The sequence below is a fragment of the Carcharhinus amblyrhynchos genome, chromosome 17, assembly GCF_965287045.1.
Source record: "Carcharhinus amblyrhynchos chromosome 17, sCarAmb.v2.hapA, whole genome shotgun sequence".
In the NCBI taxonomy this organism is placed as follows: domain Eukaryota; kingdom Metazoa; phylum Chordata; class Chondrichthyes; order Carcharhiniformes; family Carcharhinidae; genus Carcharhinus; species Carcharhinus amblyrhynchos.
The window spans coordinates 1,984,079-2,003,750 of record NC_137340.1 but is presented as its reverse complement, the minus strand read 5'-3'; the positions used below and the strand labels follow the sequence as shown (position 1 = coordinate 2,003,750).

The 19,672-nt window shown below is 47.0% G+C and overlaps 1 protein-coding gene across 1 annotated transcript in view; it reads right to left on the bottom strand.

Annotated features, from left to right (window-relative positions):
- Nucleotides 1-5,746: 5,746 nt before the first annotated feature.
- ppa1b (inorganic pyrophosphatase 1b) overlaps nt 5,747-19,672 on the bottom strand; it is a 45,294-nt gene continuing 31,368 nt past the window's right edge. The window contains exons 9-11 of the mRNA XM_080205238.1: nt 15,877-15,946; nt 13,429-13,468; nt 5,747-5,964 (exon numbers count right to left, since the gene is read on the bottom strand). Of these exons, the coding sequence (XP_080061364.1) occupies nt 5,933-5,964; nt 13,429-13,468; nt 15,877-15,946 (142 nt within the window). The 3' untranslated portion in view covers nt 5,747-5,932. The remainder of the gene's footprint in view (nt 5,965-13,428; nt 13,469-15,876; nt 15,947-19,672) is intronic.

Here is a 19,672-nt window from a genome sequence, read left to right as displayed (position 1 = left end):
GTATTTCTTGTATGTTATACAGACAAAGCATACCGTTCATAGAGAAGGAAATGAGAAGGTGCAGAATGTAGTGTTACAGTTATAGCTAGAATCAGCTAGTTTGAATATAAAGATTCTTACTTTCCAAGTGGTATTGGGAAGGCAAGGTACTAGGAGAGGTCATGTCACGTAACCAATAGTGGGCGTGGAACCATTGGCCAGAGGACCACCTCATTCACTGGGGGAGGAGTTATTGTCCCAGGTGGCTGTAACATCAACCTTCTGAGAGAGCTCAAATCCTTCAGACACTTCCTGCAGCATGTTGAGGAAGCCCATTTGCTCTCCATATTGGAACCATGTTCATCCTGCTGGCTGGTGGAGCAGCATGTGGCTGGGAGTGGTGGGGGACAGGAAGAAACACGTGGGCAGGGGTGGAGGGGGGGAGATGAGTGCAGGGGGTAGCTGCTGCTATTGGTGTTCCTGCTCTTATTTCAGCAGGGATTCACGGTAGAACCTGAAAGCCAGGCTGCACTGAAGGCTGACAGCAGGAACATAGATCAATGTGAGTAAAGTTCAAGGTAGGTGAAAGTTGGACTGTCCCTGTTAAGCAGTGGAAGAACACAATCTGTGCCGTAAACACTTTTTTCATTTGGGTGAAAAGCAGCCTGTAGTGTTATTGATCCCTTCATGTTGACCCTGCAAACCCATGCACTGGCTGTGAAAGGTTCTGAGAGACCTCCCGGGCATTCTGTACAGATCTGCCTTGCCTTCAGCAATCAGTTTTGCACTGACTCCAACTCATTCAATCAGAAACCAAAAGAGACAATGCTGGAAACTCTCAGATCTGTAAGGAGAGAGAAGAGCTGACATTTCTTTTTGTCAAAGCTTTGAAGAGTCTTGCTTTCAAAGCAGAATTGGCAAGGCACTGGGAGACATCATGTCACGTAACAAATGGTTGGATTGGAACCATAGGAGTGGTTAGAGAAAGATCACATGACAGTCATCTGGATCTGAAACATCAGCTCTTTTCTCTCCTTACAGATGCTGTCAGACCTGCTGAGATTTTCCAGCATTTTCTCTTTTGGTTTCAGATTCCAGCATCTGCAGTAATTTGCTTTCATCCAATCAAGCTCAGTTCTCCAGCAGGCAGGAAACAGCACAAAAGTCAAATTGTGCCTAGGACACTACCCTGAGGAACTCCTGCAATGATGCCTTAGAACTGAGATGGTCACAGTAGTTAGCACCGTGGACCCAGGTAATACAAGGTTACATGCAATGCTAAACAGCATTAGCACCAGGCAAACAATCTCACAATCAACAGAACAGATCCAAGTTCTGCAGTCACACCACATCCACTCATTCCGGCTGGAGGTCTGTGACCAGCGGTGTTGGCGATGTGGAAACCTGGTGTTGTCAGACTTCTTACCAGTGGTATTCCACAGGGTTCTGTACTGGGACCTCTGCTATTTGTGACATACATAAATGATTTGGAAGAAAGTGTAACTGGTGTGATCAGTAAGTTTGCAGATGCAACAAGGGTGGCTGGACTTGCGGATAGCGATGAACATTGTTGGACAATACAGCAGGATATAGATAGGCTGGTAAATTGGGTGGAGAAATGGCATGGAACACAGTAAAGGCCATGTGCCCTGATAACATCCCAGCATTGTACTGAAGGCTTATGCCACAGAACTAGCCCCATCCAGTCCACCTACAAGCTTCAAAATTGACTTGGTGTGTCTTAGCCACAGGACAATTAACCCAGTCTGCACTCAATAATCAGTAGTAATTAAAGGTGTTGGCAATAGTGCAGTCAATCAGCACTTACTCAACATTAACCTCCTCACCAATTAGTTTGGATTTTAACAGGGCTAATTAAACTTGCTCTATAAATGGAAAACAAACAATTCCAAAAGAGAGTGACTGCTCTTCACATCAAAGCAACAATCAACTGACTGCAGGTTCAAGAAGCTCCAGCAAAATGGAAGTTAATTGTAAGCAAGGGACACTCTCCATCAGAATCATTTGTGGCACAAAGGAAGATGGTTGTGGTTGTTGGAGGCTATTCAATCTATATTCATGACTTGGACACAGTCAAATGTGCAAACGGCACTAAAACAGGAAAGCAAATTGGAATGAGGAAGTAAGAAATTTATGAATGGATATGGGTAGGTTAGGTGAGCAGGCCAAAATTTAGCAGATGGAATTTAACATGGATAAATGTCAGGTTACCTACTCATTTTAGGTGGAGGAATAAAAAGGCAATTTATCTTAAATGAAGAGAAATTTAAAAATGCTTTGGTGCAAAGCATGAATTGCAGAAAGTTAGTGTGCAGGTACAGCAGGCAAACAGAACTTTGGCATTCATTGCTAATGGGGTGGAGTATGTAGGAAAATGCTGATGCAGCTGTATTGGGCAGTGGTGAGACCACTCTAGAATACTGAGTTCAGTTCTGGTCACCTTACTTAAGGATGTAATTGTACTCGAGGCAGTTCACAGAAGGTTCACCAGACTGATTCCAGGGATGAAGGACTTGGCTTATGAGGAGAGATTGAGCAGTTTAGGCCTATACTCGCTGGAGTTTAGAAGAATAAGAAATGAGGGTGGCATGGTGGTTAGCACTGCTGCCTTTCAGCACCAGAAACCTGGGTTTGATTCCCAGCGTGGGTCACTGTCTGCACGGAGTCTGTATGTTCTCCCTGTGTCTGTGTAGATTTCCTCCAGATGTTCTGATTTCTTCCCACCCTCGAAAGATGTGCAGGTTAGGTGGATTGGCTATGCTAAATTGCCCCTTGGTGTCAGGGAGACTACCTTGGGTAAATGCATGGAGATAGGGCTTGGGTGGGATTGTAGTTGGTGCAGGCTTGATGGGCTGAATGGCCTCCTACACTAGTGATTCTATGATTCTAGAATCTAATTGAGGTATACAAGACACTCAATGGGAGTGACAGGGTAGAGCAGCAGATGTTGGACATTCTAGAATGAAGACTGAGTTTTAGGCTAGGGGCTGGCAGATTTAAAACAAAAATGTGGAGTTACTGTTTCACCCAAAGAATTGTGAATGTATGGAATTCTCTACCCCAGAGTACAGTGGATGCAGGAACATACAACAAATTTGAGATATGTTTTTAATGAGTAGCGAGATGGAGGGTTATGGGGAGTGAGCAGGAACATAGGAAATAGGAGCAGGAGTCGGCCATCTAGCCCTTCGAGCCTGCCCCGCCATTCAATAAGATCATGGCTGATCTGAAGTGGATCAGTTCCACTTACCTGCCTGCTCCCCATAACCCTTAATTCCCTTATCTATCTACTTGTGACTCAAACATATTCAGCAAGGTAGCCTCCACCACTTCAATGGGCAGAGAATTCCAGAGATTCACTACCCTCAGTGAAGAAATTCCTCAAGTCTGTTCTTATCTTGAGGCTGTGCCCTCTAGTTCTGGTTTCTTTTCTAAGTGGAAAGAATCTCTCTACCTCTACCCTATCTAGCCCCTTCATTATCTTGTAAGTCTCTGTAAGATCCCCCTCAGCCTTCTAAACTCCAACAAGTACAGGCCGTCTAGTTAATCCTCCCACCTCCAGGAAGATGGAGTTACAGCTGAGATAAGATCATATTGAATGGCAGGTGGAACAGGCACAATGAGCTAAATGTCGGCTCCTGCTCCTAGTTCTCATCATAGAATCCCTACAGTGCAGAAGAGATTATTGAGTCTACACCAACTCTGACAGAGCATTCCACTCAGGCCCTCTCCCCTACCTGATCCCCACACATATATCATGGCTAATCCATCTAATCTACACATCTGGGGACAGAGTGTCAATTTATCATGGACAATCCACCTAACCTGCGCATCTTTGGAGTGTGGGAGGAAACCAGTGCACCTGGAAGAAACCCATGCAGACATGGGAAGAATGTGCAAACTCCACACACTCACCCAAGGCGAGAATTGAACCAGGGTCCCTGGCCCTGTGAGACAGCAATGCTAACCACTGTGCCATCCATCTCAGTTCCAGGATAGTGTCCTAAGCCCAAGCATCTTCAACTGCTTCATCATTGATCTTAAGTGTCAAAAGTAGGGATATTGGCTGATTTGTGACTATTCAGATACTGAAGCGATATATGCAGCAAGTCCTCGGTAACATCCAAACTTGGAATGATAAGTGATATTAACATTCCCTGCCACACAAGTGCTAGCCAGTGCCCATTTCTAACAAGAGAATCTAACCATCACCCTTTGAAAATTATAGCATTATCAATCCAGCATTAATATCCTGGGGGTTACCACTGACCAGAAATTGAACTGAACCAGCCATATAAATATTGCGTGCATCATAGAGGGACAGAGGTTGAGACTAATTCACCTCATCAGACACACTTCAGGGAACCAGCAGAAATATCATAGAAAACCTTCAGTGCAGAAAGAGGCCCCACAAATCTGCATTGACCACAATCCCCATATCCCTGTATATTTAGCCACTAATCCCTCTAACCTCAGGACAATAAGGGGCAATTTTAGCATGGCCAATCTTTGGACTGTGGGAGGAAACCAGAGCACCCGGAGGAAACCCACACAGACACAAGGAGAATGTGCAAACTCCACACAGACAGTGAACTGAGCTGGGAATCGAACCCAGGTCCCTGGAGCTGTGACGCAGCAGTGCTAACCGCTGTGCTACTATGCCACACTAGAGTACATCAGTGAGGAGCATGGCAGCAACAGCACAATGCATACTGAAATAAGATGCCAACCTGTTGAAGCTAAGGCACAGGACTACCTGCATGCTAAACTGTGCTTGATGGAACAAAGTGTCCCAAAACCAACTGATCCTAACAAAGTTCTACACTTCCTGCTGCATCCAGTCAGTATGTTGGTGGACAATTAAAACAACTGGAAGAGGAGGCAGCTCTACAAATATCCCCATTCTCAATAACATGGGAAATCATCAGTGCAAAAAACAAGGGTGAAGCATCCTTCGCCAGAAATGCCAAATCGATGATGTGTCTGGATTGAGTTTAGGAGCCGTGAGATCATGTTGCACAAAATGCACAAAAACTCTGGTGCGGCCGCACTTGGAGTATTGCGTACAGTTCTGGTCGCCGCATTATAAGAAAGATGTGGAGGCATTGGAAAGGGTGCAGAGGAGGTTTACCAGCATGTTGCCTGGTATGGTGGGAAGGTCTTATGAGGAAAGGCTGAGAGACTTGAGGTTATTTTCGTTAGAGAGAAAAAAGGTTAAGAGGTGACTTAATAGAGGCATACAAGATGATCAGAGGGTTAGATAGGGTAAACAGTGTGAACCTTTTTCCTCAGATGGAGATGGCTAACACGAGGGGACATAGCTTTAAATTGAGGAGTGATAGATATAGGACGGATGTCAGAGACAGGTTCTTTACTCACAGTAGGAAGAGCGCGGAATGCCCTGCCTGCAGCAGTAGTGGATTCGCCAATATTGAGGGCATTTAAATGGTCATTGGATAAACATATGGATGATATTGGAATAGTGTAGGTTAGATGGGCTTTAGATTGTTGCGCTGACCTGTGAAACCATCGAGGGCTGAAGGGCCTGTACTGCGCTGTAATGTTCTATGTTTCCTTCACTGTCGCTGTGTAAAAGTGCTAGAACTCCTCCCTAATAGCACTGTGGGTATACTTACACCAGGTGGACTGCAGAAGCTCATTGCCACCTTCTTAAGAGTAAGAAATGCTGACCTTGCCAGTGACACTCACATCCCAAGGAAGAAAGAAAGTGTGGCACAACAAAGGATCAGCAGCAGAGAAATTTTATTAAATTGACACACTTCCTTCATATCTGAAGTAGCTGCTACACTGATCATAGATAATTCCTCGTACAAACAACCCTTTTCCTTACAGCAATTACGACTCTACATCTGGTCACTGTGATCATTTGGATTTGGGTTACTATCGACAATGTCAAATTCTTCCCATCGATTTAATTCTTCTTGCTGTACCACCATTTGTCCACTGCAGAGAGAGAGAGAGAGATTGTTACAAAAGAGCTCGATTCAGGACATTCCTCTTTAATAGCCATTGAATCTCAGCATCTCAGACTTGTTGAAGATCAGAACTGCCCAGATGGAGGCCATTTGGCCCATCATATCAATATTGGCTCTTTGTAGAACTATCCAGTTAGCCCTATTCCCCCACCCTATAAAGTTTTAAAGTTAAAGTTTATTTGTTAGTGTCACAAGTTGGCTTACATTAACACTGAAATGAAGTTACTGTAAAAATCTTCTAGATACCACACTCCTATGCCTGTTCAGGTACACTGAGGAAGAATTTAGCGCAGTCAATTCACCTAACCAGCACCTCTTTCAGACTGAGGAAGGAAACCGGAGCATCCAGAGGAAACTCATGCAGACACGGTGAGAACATGCAATCTCAGCCAGTGACCCAAGCCAGGAAACGAACCTGGGTCTCTGGCGCTGTGAGGCAGCTGTGCCGCCCCCATCCCTGTAACTCTGCAAGTTTATTTCAGTCACGTTTCTATCCAATTTCATTCTGAAATCATTGATCATTTTTGCTTCCATCACACACACGGTGCAGGGGTGGGGAGGGAGGGAAGGAGGGAGGGAGGGAAGAAGTGCAGAGAAGATTTATTAGAATGTTGTCAGAGTTGGAGAATTGTAGCTATTCAAAAGATTAGAGTTCCTTGGAACACAGACGGTGCATTTGGCAAGAGTATCAAATTTTAACAGGAACATGAGAAGCTGCTGCTGCTGATTGGTAGAGGATTCGTCACGGAGAAGGAAACAGGGAACAGTTAACTGCCAAGCTCTTTTGAAATGCAAACCGGACAAGTCTACTCTGATTGGCGAAGGCATTGCCATGGAGGGAACGGGTCTCCCCCAAGTGTTTTAGTTGAAAAGGTGCAAAGCATGGACCTGTTCTTCCTGTTTGTAAAGTGCTGTTGCTGTGTGTAGGTTTGTGTAGCTTCGAGCATGCCAAAGAAAGCCTGACTGCGAGGGCACGATCTTTCAACTCTTCATGCCAGTGGGGTCTCCTCCCACCGAAGACACATCCCCTCCACGTGATTCCTGACAGCGTGGGGTGGAATCAATGGGAAATCCCACTGACAGCAACTGACCAGAAAATTCCACCACCAACCCACAGTGTGCCACCTCCCACTGCCAGGGAACACACTGCAGGGAGGACAGAGAGTCCCAGACATAACTTTCAATTGGTTGTTAGTGTGAATAGAGGATTGGTTAACAGATAGAAAGCAGAGAGCAAAAACAGGGCGTTTTCAAGCTGCGGGGCAACGAATAATGGATTTATTTCCATTAGGATCCGTGCGGGGGCCTCAGCTCTTTTCCATTTAAGTCATTAATCTAGATTGACAGACAGAGTAACATATAGAAGCTAAACTGTGGCAAGGACACAGAGACTGCAAAGAGATACAGGCAGGTTGGGTGAGTGGGTAACAAGATGACAGATGGAGTGTAATGTAGGGAAGTGTGAGATTATTCACCTCAGTTGTAAGAATCAAAACAAAAATATCTTTAACAGGTGTGAAACAAGTGTGCTGGTGTTCAAAGAGAATTGGGTGTGCTGATACAAGGAATACAGAAAGTTAGCATTCAGGTACAGCAGCAAGACAGTGTCATATTGGCCTTTATTACAAGGGGATTGGAATACAAGAATAAGTCTTGTTACAATTGCAGAGTGTTTTGGTGAATTATCTGGAATAGTTTGCAGTCTTAGTCTCCATGTTGAATAAAGATCATCATTGCATTGGAAGGTGTACAGCGAAGATTCACTAAAATGGTCCCTGGGATGAGGAGATTGTCCTGTGATGAGAGGCTGAGGGAATTCTGTGTGGGTTTCTGGGATGAGGAGATTGTCCTGTGATGAGAGGCTGAGGGAATTCTGTGTGGGTTTCTGGGATGAGGAGAGTGTCCTGTGATGAGGGGCTGAGGGAATTCTGTGTGGGTTTCTGGGATGAGGAGAGTGTCCTGTGATGAGGGGCTGAGGGAATTCTGTGTGGGTTCCTGGGATGAGGAGATTGTCCTGTGATGAGGGGCTGAGGGAATTCTGTGTGGGTTTCTGGGATGAGGAGATTGTCCTGTGATGAGAGGCTGAGGGAATTCTGTGTGGGTTTCTGGGATGAGGAGAGTGTCCTGTGACGAGGGGCTGAGGGAATTCTGTGTGGGTTTCTGGGATGAGGAGATTGTCCTGTGATGAGGGGCTGAGGGAATTCTGTGTGGGTTTCTGGGATGAGGAGAGTGTCCTGTGATGAGGGGCTGAGGGAATTCTGTGTGGGTTTCTGGGATGAGGAGAGTGTCCTGTGATGAGAGGCTGAGGGAATTCTGTGTGGGTTTCTGGGATGAGGAGATTGTCCTGTGATGAGAGGCTGAGGGAATTCTGTGTGGGTTTCTGGGATGAGGAGAGTGTCCTGTGACGAGGGGCTGAGGGAATTCTGTGTGGGTTTCTGGGATGAGGAGATTGTCCTGTGATGAGAGGCTGAGGGAATTCTGTGTGGGTTTCTGGGATGAGGAGATTGTCCTGTGATGACAGGCTGAGGGAATTCTGTGTGGGTTTCTGGGATGAGGAGATTGTCCTGTGATGAGAGGCTGAGGGAATTCTGTGTGGGTTTCTGGGATGAGGAGAGTGTCCTGTGATGAGGGGCTGAGGGAATTCTGTGTGGGTTTCTGGGATGAGGAGAGTGTCCTGTGATGAGAGGCTGAGGGAATTCTGTGTGGGTTTCTGGGATGAGGAGATTGTCCTGTGATGAGGGGCTGAGGGAATTCTGTGTGGGTTCCTGGGATGAGGAGATTGTCCTGTGATGAGGGGCTGAGGGAATTCTGTGTGGGTTTCTGGGATGAGGAGATTGTCCTGTGATGACAGGCTGAGGGAATTCTGTGTGGGTTTCTGGGATGAGGAGAGTGTCCTGTGATGAGGGGCTGAGGGAATTCTGTGTGGGTTTCTGGGATGAGGAGATTGTCCTGTGATGAGGGGCTGAGGGAATTCTGTGTGGGTTTCTGGGATGAGGAGAGTGTCCTGTGACGAGGGGCTGAGGGAATTCTGTGTGGGTTCCTGGGATGAGGAGATTGTCCTGTGATGAGGGGCTGAGGGAATTCTGTGTGGGTTTCTGGGATGAGGAGATTGTCCTGTGATGACAGGCTGAGGGAATTCTGTGTGGGTTTCTGGGATGAGGAGAGTGTCCTGTGATGAGGGGCTGAGGGAATTCTGTGTGGGTTTCTGGGATGAGGAGATTGTCCTGTGATGAGGGGCTGAGGGAATTCTGTGTGGGTTTCTGGGATGAGGAGAGTGTCCTGTGATGAGAGGCTGAGGGAATTCTGTGTGGGTTTCTGGGATGAGGAGAGTGTCCTGTGATGAGGGGCTGAGGGAATTCTGTGTGGGTTTCTGGGATGATTGTCCTGTGATGACAGGCTGAGGGAATTCTGTGTGGGTTTCTGGGATGAGGAGAGTGTCCTGTGATGAGAGGCTGAGGGAATTCTGTGTGGGTTCCTGGGATGAGGAGAGTGTCCTGTGATGAGGGGCTGAGGGAATTCTGTGTGGGTTTCTGGGATGAGGAGAGTGTCCTGTGATGAGAGGCTGAGGGAATTCTGTGTGGGTTTCTGGGATGAGGAGATTGTCCTGTGATGAGGGGCTGAGGGAATTCTGTGTGGGTTTCTGGGATGAGGAGATTGTCCTGTGATGAGGGGCTGAGGGAATTCTGTGTGGGTTCCTGGGATGATTGTCCTGTGATGAGAGGCTGAGGGAATTCTGTGTGGGTTCCTGGGATGATTGTCCTGTGATGAGAGGCTGAGGGAATGAGGTCGACATTTCCCAGATTTCAGAAGAATGAAAAACAATCTTATTCAAACCTACCATGAAGGAGTTTGATGGGGGGGATGCTGAGGGATTGTTTCTGCAGGTCAGGAATCTAAAACACGGGGACAGAGTCTCAGAATAAGGAGCTGAACATTTTGGATTGAGATGAGGAGTAATTACTTCACTCAAAGGGTTGTGAATCTGTGGAATTCTCAGTGTTGTGGGTGCTCCATCATTAGATATATTTAAGATTGGGATAGACAGAGTTTTGCTCTCAGGAATTAAGGGAAATGGACAGTAAAATGGTTTGGGTCCAAGATCAGCCATGATTGTATTGAAAGGAGGGGCAGGCTCAATGGGCCGAACGGTCTATCCCTGCTCCTCTGTCTTGTCTCTTGTTGTGTTTTCTCGAAGATGCACAGATATGGACTTGCAGCAATTTGAAACGCACTACACTGAAATAAACAGGTCACTCACACTTCCATGATAATTTAGCATCTTCACAGATGGAAAGCATCACTCACAGCAGACTGGCACTCAATGCCGATAACATTAGAGCAAGCAATGGTGACAAGTCGCATTTGTACCACACAAGTACCAGGTAATGAATATCTCAAATAAATGGTCAATCACCTCCTCCCCCCTGACATCACTGTCATAACTACCGCTGAATGTCCAAAGCACCCCCCCTCCACCCTCCTAGCCATTATCAACACTCAGGGGGAATACTCAGGCTACAAGAGGTCAGATGCTGGGTAATATGGAGATGATGCTGCAAAGCTTTTGCTCAATCTAAATCTAACTGACCACAAGTTATTTGCACAGAGGCATGAATTCTACATTTAATCCGGTCTTGATACAAGAGCTAAAGAAACCGCGGTGAACAGTGACAAGTAGAAGCTCAGTGTGGCTGCATCAATCCCAATCTAATCGAATTTGCTCAGCATTCTGTGATAATAGAGCCCAGCAAGAATTCTCACAACACCAGGTTAAAGTCCAACAGGTTTATTAGGTAGCAAAAGCCACTAGCTTTCGGAGCACTGCCCCTTCATCAGGTGAGTGGGATTTCAGTTCACAAACAGGGCAAATAAAGACAAACTCAATTTACAAAATAATGGTTGGAATGCGAGTCTTTACAGGTAATCAAGTCTTAAAGGTATAGTGTGAGTGGAGAGGGGGGTTAAGCACAGGTTAAAGAGATGTGTATTGTCTCCAGACAAGACAGTTAGTGAGATTTTGCAAGCCCAGGCAAGTCATGGGGGTTACAGATAGTGCGACATGAACCCAAGATCCCTGTTGAGGCCGTCCTCATGTGTGCGGAACTTGGCTATCAGTCTCTGCTCAGCGACTCTGCGCTGTCCTGTGTCGTGAAGGCCGCCTTGGAGAACGCTTACCCGAAGATCAGAGGCTGAATGCCAGTGACTACTGAAGTATTTGCCAACAGGAAGAGAACAGTCTTACCTGGTGATTGTCGATTTTCATTTATCCTTTGTCGTAGCGTCTGCATGGTCTCCCTAATGTACCATGCCTCGGGACATCCTTTCCTGCAGTGTACCAGGTAGACAACATTGGCTGAATTGCAAGTGTATGTACCGTGTACCTGGTGGATGGTGTTCTCATGTGAGATGATGGCATCCGTATCAATGATCCTATCTTGAAGAGGTTGCTGTGGCAGGGTTCTGTGGTGTTGTGGTCACTGTTCTCCTAAAGGCTGGGTAGTTTGCTGCAGCAATGGTCTGTTTGAGGCTGTGCAGTTGTTTGAAGGCAAGAAGTGGGGGTATGGGGATGGTCTTGGTGAGATGTTCGTCTTTATCAATGACATGTTGAAGGCTCTGGAGAAGATGATGTCATAGCTGTTCTGCTCTAGGAAAGGACTGGGTACTCTGTACACCATGTCCCATATTTGTCGCGACACTACGGACTTCCTACGGAAACCCGGCACACGTGGAGCTGTTGAACCAGGGACACTCCTCGTCACAATGAATGTCTCGGTTCTCTACACCAACATCCCCCATGACGATGGCATTGCTGCGACTGCCTCAGTACGCAATGTCGACAACTGCCAGTTTACAACTCATCCACTTTATCCTGGACCACAATGTCTTCACCTTCAACAACCAGTTTTTCATCCAGACACAAGGAACAGCCATGGCGACCAAATTCACACCTCAATATGCCAATATCTTCATGCACAGGTTCGAACAAGACTTCACCGCACAGGACCTTCAACCGATGCTATACACTAGATACATCGGTGACATTTTCTTCCTTTGGCCTCATGGGGAACAATCACTGAAACAACTACATGATGATATCAACAAATTCCACCCCACCATCAGACTCACCATGGATTACTTTCCGGAATCAGGCACATGCATCTCCATTAAGTCACCTCAGCACTTCACTGGACCGCAAGCCCATGGATAACTTCACAATGGTCCACTTCTCCAGCTTCCACTCTAAACACGTTAAAGCAGCCATCCCCTACGGACAAGCCCTCCGTATACACTGGATCAGCTCAGATGAGTAGGATCGTAACAGGCACCTCCAGACGCTGAAAGATGCCCTTATAAGAGCACTCGACTCATCGATCGATAGTTCCGATGCGCCATAGCGAAAAACCGCACTGACCTCCTCAGAAAACAAACACGGGACATGGTGGACAGAGTACCCGTCATTGTCCAGTACTTCCCTGGAACGGAGAAGCTACAACATCTTCTCCAAAGTCTTCAACAGGTCATTGATGAAGATGAACATCTCGCCAAGGCCATCCCCATACCCCCACTTCTTGCCTTCGAACAACCGCACAACCTCAAACAGACCATTGCCCGCAGCAAACTACCCAGCCATCAGGAGAACAGTGACCATGACACCACATAATCCTGCCACAGCAATCTCTGCAAGACATGCAGGATCATCGACACGGATGCCATCATCTCATGTGAGAACACCATCCACCAGGTACACAGCGTAGACAACTTTGCAAGTGTGTGTGCCTGATATGCTGCAGGAAAGGATGTCTCAAAGCATGGTACACTGGGGAGACCATGCAGACGCTACGACAACGTACGAATGAACACCACTCAACAATCACCAGACAAGAGTGTTCTCTTCCTGTTGGCGAACTCTTCAGCAGTCACGGGCATTTGGCCTCTGATCTTTGGGTAAGCATTCTCCAAGGCGACCTTCACGACACACGACAGCGCAGAGACTGATAGCCAAGTTCCGCACACGAGGACGGTGTCAACCGGGATCTTGGGTTCATGTCGCACTATCTGTAACCCCCATGATTTGCCTGGGCTTGCAAAACCTCACTAACAATCCTGTCTGGAGACAATACACATCTCTTTACCCTGTGCTTAACCCTCTCTCCACTCATTGTCTGTTCCTTTGAGATTTGATTACTTGATCACATTCCAACCATTATTTTATAAATTGAGTTTATGTCTATATATGCTGCGAACTCAAATCCCACTCACCTGATGAAGGTGCAGCGCTCCGAGAGCTAGTGGCTTGTGCTACCAAATAAACCTGTTGGACTTTGACCTGGTGTTGAGACTTCTTACTGTGTTTACCCCAGTCCAACACTGGCATCTCCATATCACAATACAGCTCCACAGAGGCACAACTACATGTTAGGAAAACTCTTACCATCAGCTGGTACTGAATCACCTGCTGAATACCCTGGCACCTGAAAAGACAAGAGATTATAAACGTTTAAGCTGAAACAAGTAGATCCAATGACAAATCAGAATTATTACAGCAAAGGCCGTTCAATCCATTGTGCTTCTTCTAGCTCTGGGAAAGATCTATTCCATTTGTTGCAATAACCTTTCCACAGCCCTCTACTTCCCCCATAGGCTTATACAGGAAAAATCTAAGGATAGTAATTGCAAAAACTCTGAACATAATCCTTCGATGCTCTTTCAATGTAGGGATGTTGCTTACCGCTTTATTTAGAAACAAATGTAAAGAGATCATTCCAGCAATTACAGGCCAGTCGGTTTAATCTCATGGTGGGAATTCTTTTAGAAAGGATAATTCAAGACAAAATTAACAAGGGCAAATCCTTAAGGTTTAAGGAAAGCTAACATGGATTTGTTAAAAGAAAATAGTGTTCAACTAACTTGGCACTTTTTTGATGAATAACAGAGGGTGAATGGCAGTAATGCTGTCCACACAGATTCTGGAAAAGTTCACAGAAGCAGCTTGTGAACAATGTTGTTGTTTGTGGAATAAAAAGGAGAACGTGGATACAAAATTGATCAAGTTACAGGAAACAGCGGCAGTGTTTCAGACTGGAGAATATTAAATAGTCAGCGTGAGGACCCTTAACTCTTCCAGATTTTTATTAACCTATTCTTGGCGTGCAGGGCACAACTTCAACATTTGTAGATGACAAAACTTAGAAGCATTGTGAAGGATAGAACAGAACTCCAAAAGGACAGACGCTGCTGGAATGGACAGAGGATGAAATTTAAACCGAGAAATGTGACATGATAAATTTTGGCAGGAAGATGGCAGAGACAAGGTGAAGGTAAAGGGTATAACTAAGGAGGGCAGGGCAGAGGGACCTGGAAACAATCACAAAGGGTTGAGAGAGCAATTAATAAAGCACACAGAATCCTGGACTTTATTAATAGGATCATAGAGTAGTAGAGTAAGGAGATTATGATAGACTTGTATAAAACACCAGTTCAGCCTCAAATGAAGTACTGTGTTCAGTTCTGAGCACCATTCTTCATGAAGGCTTTGGGAGAGTGCAGAAGAGCTTCAGGAGAATGGATGAGGGATTTGTGGATAGATTGAAGAAATAGGGCTCTTCCTGGATTAGGGAAGATTGAGTGGAGATTGGTAAGGGGGCCAAAATCACGAGGGATTTGGACAGAATAGAGAACAATTGTTCCCATTGGTAGAAGTTGAGAACCGGAGGTCACAGATTGAAGGGAAAAGATCCAGAGAGGACATCAGAAGAACATTTTCACACGGGGGTAGTGGGAATCTAGAATGCCCGAGTGTGGCCGGAGGCTTTCAAGAGAGAATTGGATTATTATCTGAAGAGAAATATATTTGCAGGGCTCCAGGAAAAGGGGAATGGTCTCAGTATGCAGCAGAAAACTGGCACAGACATGATGGGCCAAATGGCCTCCTCCGGGCTATAAACATTCTCTGGTTCCATTTCTCCTTTTGGAAGTTATTACCAAATGTGCTTTCACTGTGACTTCCAAATCACAACTTGCTGCATAAAGCACTTCTCATCCAACTGGTTTCTCTTACAATCTTAATTGTGTGTTTTCGCTGACCTTCCAACTAAAGTGGTTTCTCAATAGTTACTCCATCTTATTCTATTCATGTTCATGATTTTACGGCATTAAATCTCCCCTTTAACCCACTGAGGAACAAACTGTTCCATTTGTCTCTCCCACAATCTTAAATGTGGTCTACTCCCCAAAATGGAGGGAGCGAGACACTCGGCTGTCTAAAGCCACGAGAGAAACACTGAAGGATGTGAAATGGACAGGAATGAGAGCGGCTCAGCCAACCCCATCACCGGGTCAAAGTCCTGGAACCCCTCCTTTCACAGCACTGTGGGTGTACGGACACCACACAGACTGCAGCTGAACAAGGCGGCAGCTCACTTTCTGAAGGGCAGTTTGGGATGGGCAATAAATACCGGCCAGCCATGCCCAGATTCCACAAATAACAAAAAAGTTAACACTTGCAGCAGATGAGCTTTTCAGCAAAAGGGGAAAGTACAACAGGGAAGATCAGAGGATGGTGAAAGGCCGAGATTAAATGAAATTCGGCATGGAGTGTGGGATAAATAGTGGTCCAGGATCCCCTCCCACTGTGCTGACCCTCCCACCGTGCTCCCCCCCTTCCCCACCGTGCTGACCCTCCCACAGTGCGGCCCCCCCTCCCCCACAGTGCTGACCCCCCCACCATGCGCCCCCCCTCCCCCAGTGCGTCCCCCCCTCCCCCACTGTGCTGACCCTCCCACAGTGCGGCACTGCCCATGGCACTGACCCTCCCACAGAAGAACAAGTTATATACTCCACCAATCTACAGCAGCATCTGACAAGTGATAAACATACTTACTGCATCCACAAAAGCTTTAGCATCAGCTTCTGAGCACTGAAACGGACTGTTGGACACTGAAGTGTTTGTGCTGGGGGGGTGGGGGGGGGAGAGAGAGAAGCAAAGCTACATTTCAGTAAAACTGATCTGTGAAACATTCATTGGGCAGAGCAACAAGGCAGGTCAGAGAGTTTACAAATGCACGTATCTGATGGAGCAACTGGCCCCCAGCTCCTAACTCTGAAGCATTTGTTCTGATGATCAAAGAATCACAGAATTGTTACAGGCAGGAGGTGGCCATTTGGCCCCTGGTGTCTGCACTAGCTCTCCAATAAGTCTGTCACTTGGTACCACTCTCCCCGGAACTCTGCCGACACTACCTTTTTGCTTTTTTGGATTCTGCTACACAATAAAACACCTGGAGCCTCCCCTCCGCGTTACTCTCCATCCTGACTGTTCCATCACTGTCACTGGGTCACTCCCTAACAGCACTGTGGGTGCACCAACATTTCAGGGACTGCAGAGGTTCAGAAGGCAGCTCGCCACCACCTTCAAGGGCAACGAGGGGAAATAAATGCTGGCCGAAATAGTGACACCCACATCCCATAAACAAATGATAAAAAGTCTAAATTTCTGTTTGAAAGCCTTGATTGAAGTCTGCAGTCAGGCAGCGCTTACCAGACTCCAACCACTCAGCTCATCTGAGGGAGGAAGCGATGGCCAGCTCTCTGGAGCTGAGCCAGTGAGCCAAAAAATCAAAAAGGGAAGCAGAAAGGTAGTATTAATAGGGGACTCCACAGTGAGGGGCGCAGACAGGCGTTTTTGTGGACGTAGAAGGGAGTCGCGGATGGTGGTTTGTCTCCCTGGGGCTGGGATCCAGGATGTCTCTGGGCGGGTCCCAGACATCCTGAAAGGGGAGGGTGAGGAACCGGAGGTAGTAGTACATATAGGTACTACTGATGTAGGTAAGAAGAGGGAGGCACTTGTGAAAAAGGACTATAGGGAACTGGGTAGGCAGCTGAGGAAGAGAAAAGCGAAGGTAGTAATCTCAGGATTGCTGCCTGTGCCAAGGGAGAATGAGGGAAGAAATGAAATGAGGTGGAGGGTGAATGCGTGGCTGAGGGACTGGTGTAGAGGGCAGGGATTTCGGTTCCTAGATCACTGGGACCTCTTTAGGGGTAGGTGGGACCTCTATAGTAGGGACGGGTGGCACTTAAATACCAGGGGGACTAGTATCTTGGCGGGAAGACTGGCTAAGGCTACCGGGGGGACTTTAAACTAGAAAGGATGGGGGGAGGGAACTGTGTTGGGGAAACTGGGACGGAGGAGGTTCGCTCCCAGGTAGGGGAGGACCGCAGGCAGTATGCGTGGGAGGTTAGACAGGTGGTGGAGATGGGAAATGCCCAGACTGAGGGGCTGAAGTGTATATATTTTAATGCAAGGAGTATAGTGAATAAGGTAGATGAGCTTAGGGCGTGGATAGCTGTTTGGGATTGTGATGTGGTGGCCATTACGGAGACTTGGATGTCTCAGGGACAGGACTGGGTACTTCAGGTGCCAGGCTTCAGGTGCTTCAGGAAGGACAGGGAGGGTGGCAGAAGGGGTGGTGGCGTGGCACTGTTGATCAGGGATAGTGTCATGGCTACAGAGAAAGAGGATGTCGTGGAGGGATTGTCTACAGAATCTCTGTGGGTGGAAGTTAGGAACAGCAAAGGGTCAAAAACTTTGCTGGGTGTAATCTATAGGCCGCCCAATAGTGACAGGGAAGTTGAAGTGCAAATAGGGAAACAGATTCTGGAGAGATGTTTTAATAACAGAGTTGTCGTGATGGGAGACTTCAATTTCCCAAACATCGACTGGAATATCCCTAGGGTAAGGGGTATAGATGGGGAGGAGTTTGTTAGGTGTGTTCAGGAGGGTTTCCTGACGCAGTATGTGGACAAGCCTACGAGGGGAGAGGCTGTACTTGACCTGGTACTGGCGAATGAACCAGGGCAGGTGACGGATCTTTCGGTAGGAGAGCATCTTGGATATGGTGACCATAATTCTATCTCCTTCACAATTGTGTTGGAACGAGATAGGATCAGGCAGGCTAGGAAGGTGTTTGTCTGGGGTAAGGGGAGATACGAAGAAGTCAGGAAGTTACTTGGACAAATAAACTGGAAGGAGGCGTTCTTAGGGAAAAGTACCGAAGGAAGGTGGCAGATATTCAAGGAATGTGTGTCTGGAGCTCTGAATGACAACGTTCCGATGAGACGAGGGGGTTTTGGTGGGTCGAGGGAACCGTGGTGCACAAAGGATGTGTTGAACCTAGTCAGGAAGAAAAGGAAGGTGTACAAGAGGTTCAGGGAATTAGGAGATGTTAAAGATCTTGAGGAGTATAAGGACTGTAGGAGGGAACTTAAAAGGGAAATTAGGAGAGCCAGAAGGGGTCATGAGAAGACCTTGGCGGGTAAGATTAAGGAGAATCCCAAGGCCTTCTATAAATATGTGAAAGGTAAAAGGATGAGAAGAGAAGGGATAGGACCGATAAAAGGTGAGGGGGGAAAGGTTTGTGTGGAACCAGAAGAAATGGCGGAGGTGCTTAACGAGTACTTCGCCTCAGTATTCACGGTGGAAGCCGATCTGGGAGATTTTGTTATGGATTTGCAGCAGATGGAAAGGATTGAGTACGTGAATATTAAGGAGGAGGATGTGTTGGAACTTTTGAATTCTATCAAGGTAGATAAGTCGCCGGGACCAGATGGGATGTACCCCAGGATACTGTGGGAGGCGAGGGAAGAGATTGCAGAACCCCTGGCGATGATCTTTGCGTCGTCAATGGAGACGGGAGAGGTTCCAGAGGATTGGAGGATTGCGGATGTAGTTCCTATTTTTAAGAAAGGGAACAGAGATAGCCCGGGAAATTACCGACCGGTGAGTCTGACCTCAGTGGTTGGTAAGCTGATGGAGAGGCTTCTGAGGGACAAGATTTACGAACATTTGGAGAGGTTTGACATGATCAGGAATAGTCAGCATGGATTTGTCAAGGGCAGGTCGTGCCTTACAAGCCTAGTTGAGTTCTTCGATAATGTGACTGAACACATTGACGAAGGAAGTGCCGTGGACGTAGTGTACATGGACTTCAGCAAGGCGTTTGATAAGGTCCCCCATGCAAGACTTCTTGAGAAGGTGAGAGGGCATGGGATCCAAGGGCCTTTGGCCTTGTGGATCCAGAACTGGCTTGCCTGCAGAAGGCAGAGAGTGGTTGTGGATGGGGCTTTTTCTGAATGGAGGTCAGTCACCAGCGGAGTGCCTCAGGGATCTGTTCTGGGACCCTTGTTGTTTGTCATTTTCATAAATGACCTGGATGAGGAAGTGGAGGGATGGGTGAGTAAGTTCGCTGATGACACGAAGGTCGGTGGTGTTGTGGATGATCTGGAAGGATGGCAAAAGTTGCAGCAGGACATAGATAGGATGCAGGACTGGGCGGAGAAGTGGCAGATGGACTTCAACGCGGATAAATGTGTTGTCGTCCATTTTGGCAGAACCAACGGGATGAACGAGTACACTATTAAGGGCAGAAGTCTGAGTAGTGTTGAGGAGCAGAAGGATCTTGGGGTCCGGGTCCACAGGACTCTTAAATCGGCCTCGCAGGTGGAGGAGGTGGTCAAGAAGGCGTATGGTGTACTGGCCTTCATTAATCGAGGGATTGAGTTTAGGAGTCGGGAGGTAATGCTGGAACTTTATAAGACCCTTGTCAGGCCTCATTTGGAGTATTGTGCGCAGTTCTGGTCGCCTCACTATAGGAGGGATGTAGAAGCTATTGAAAGGGTGC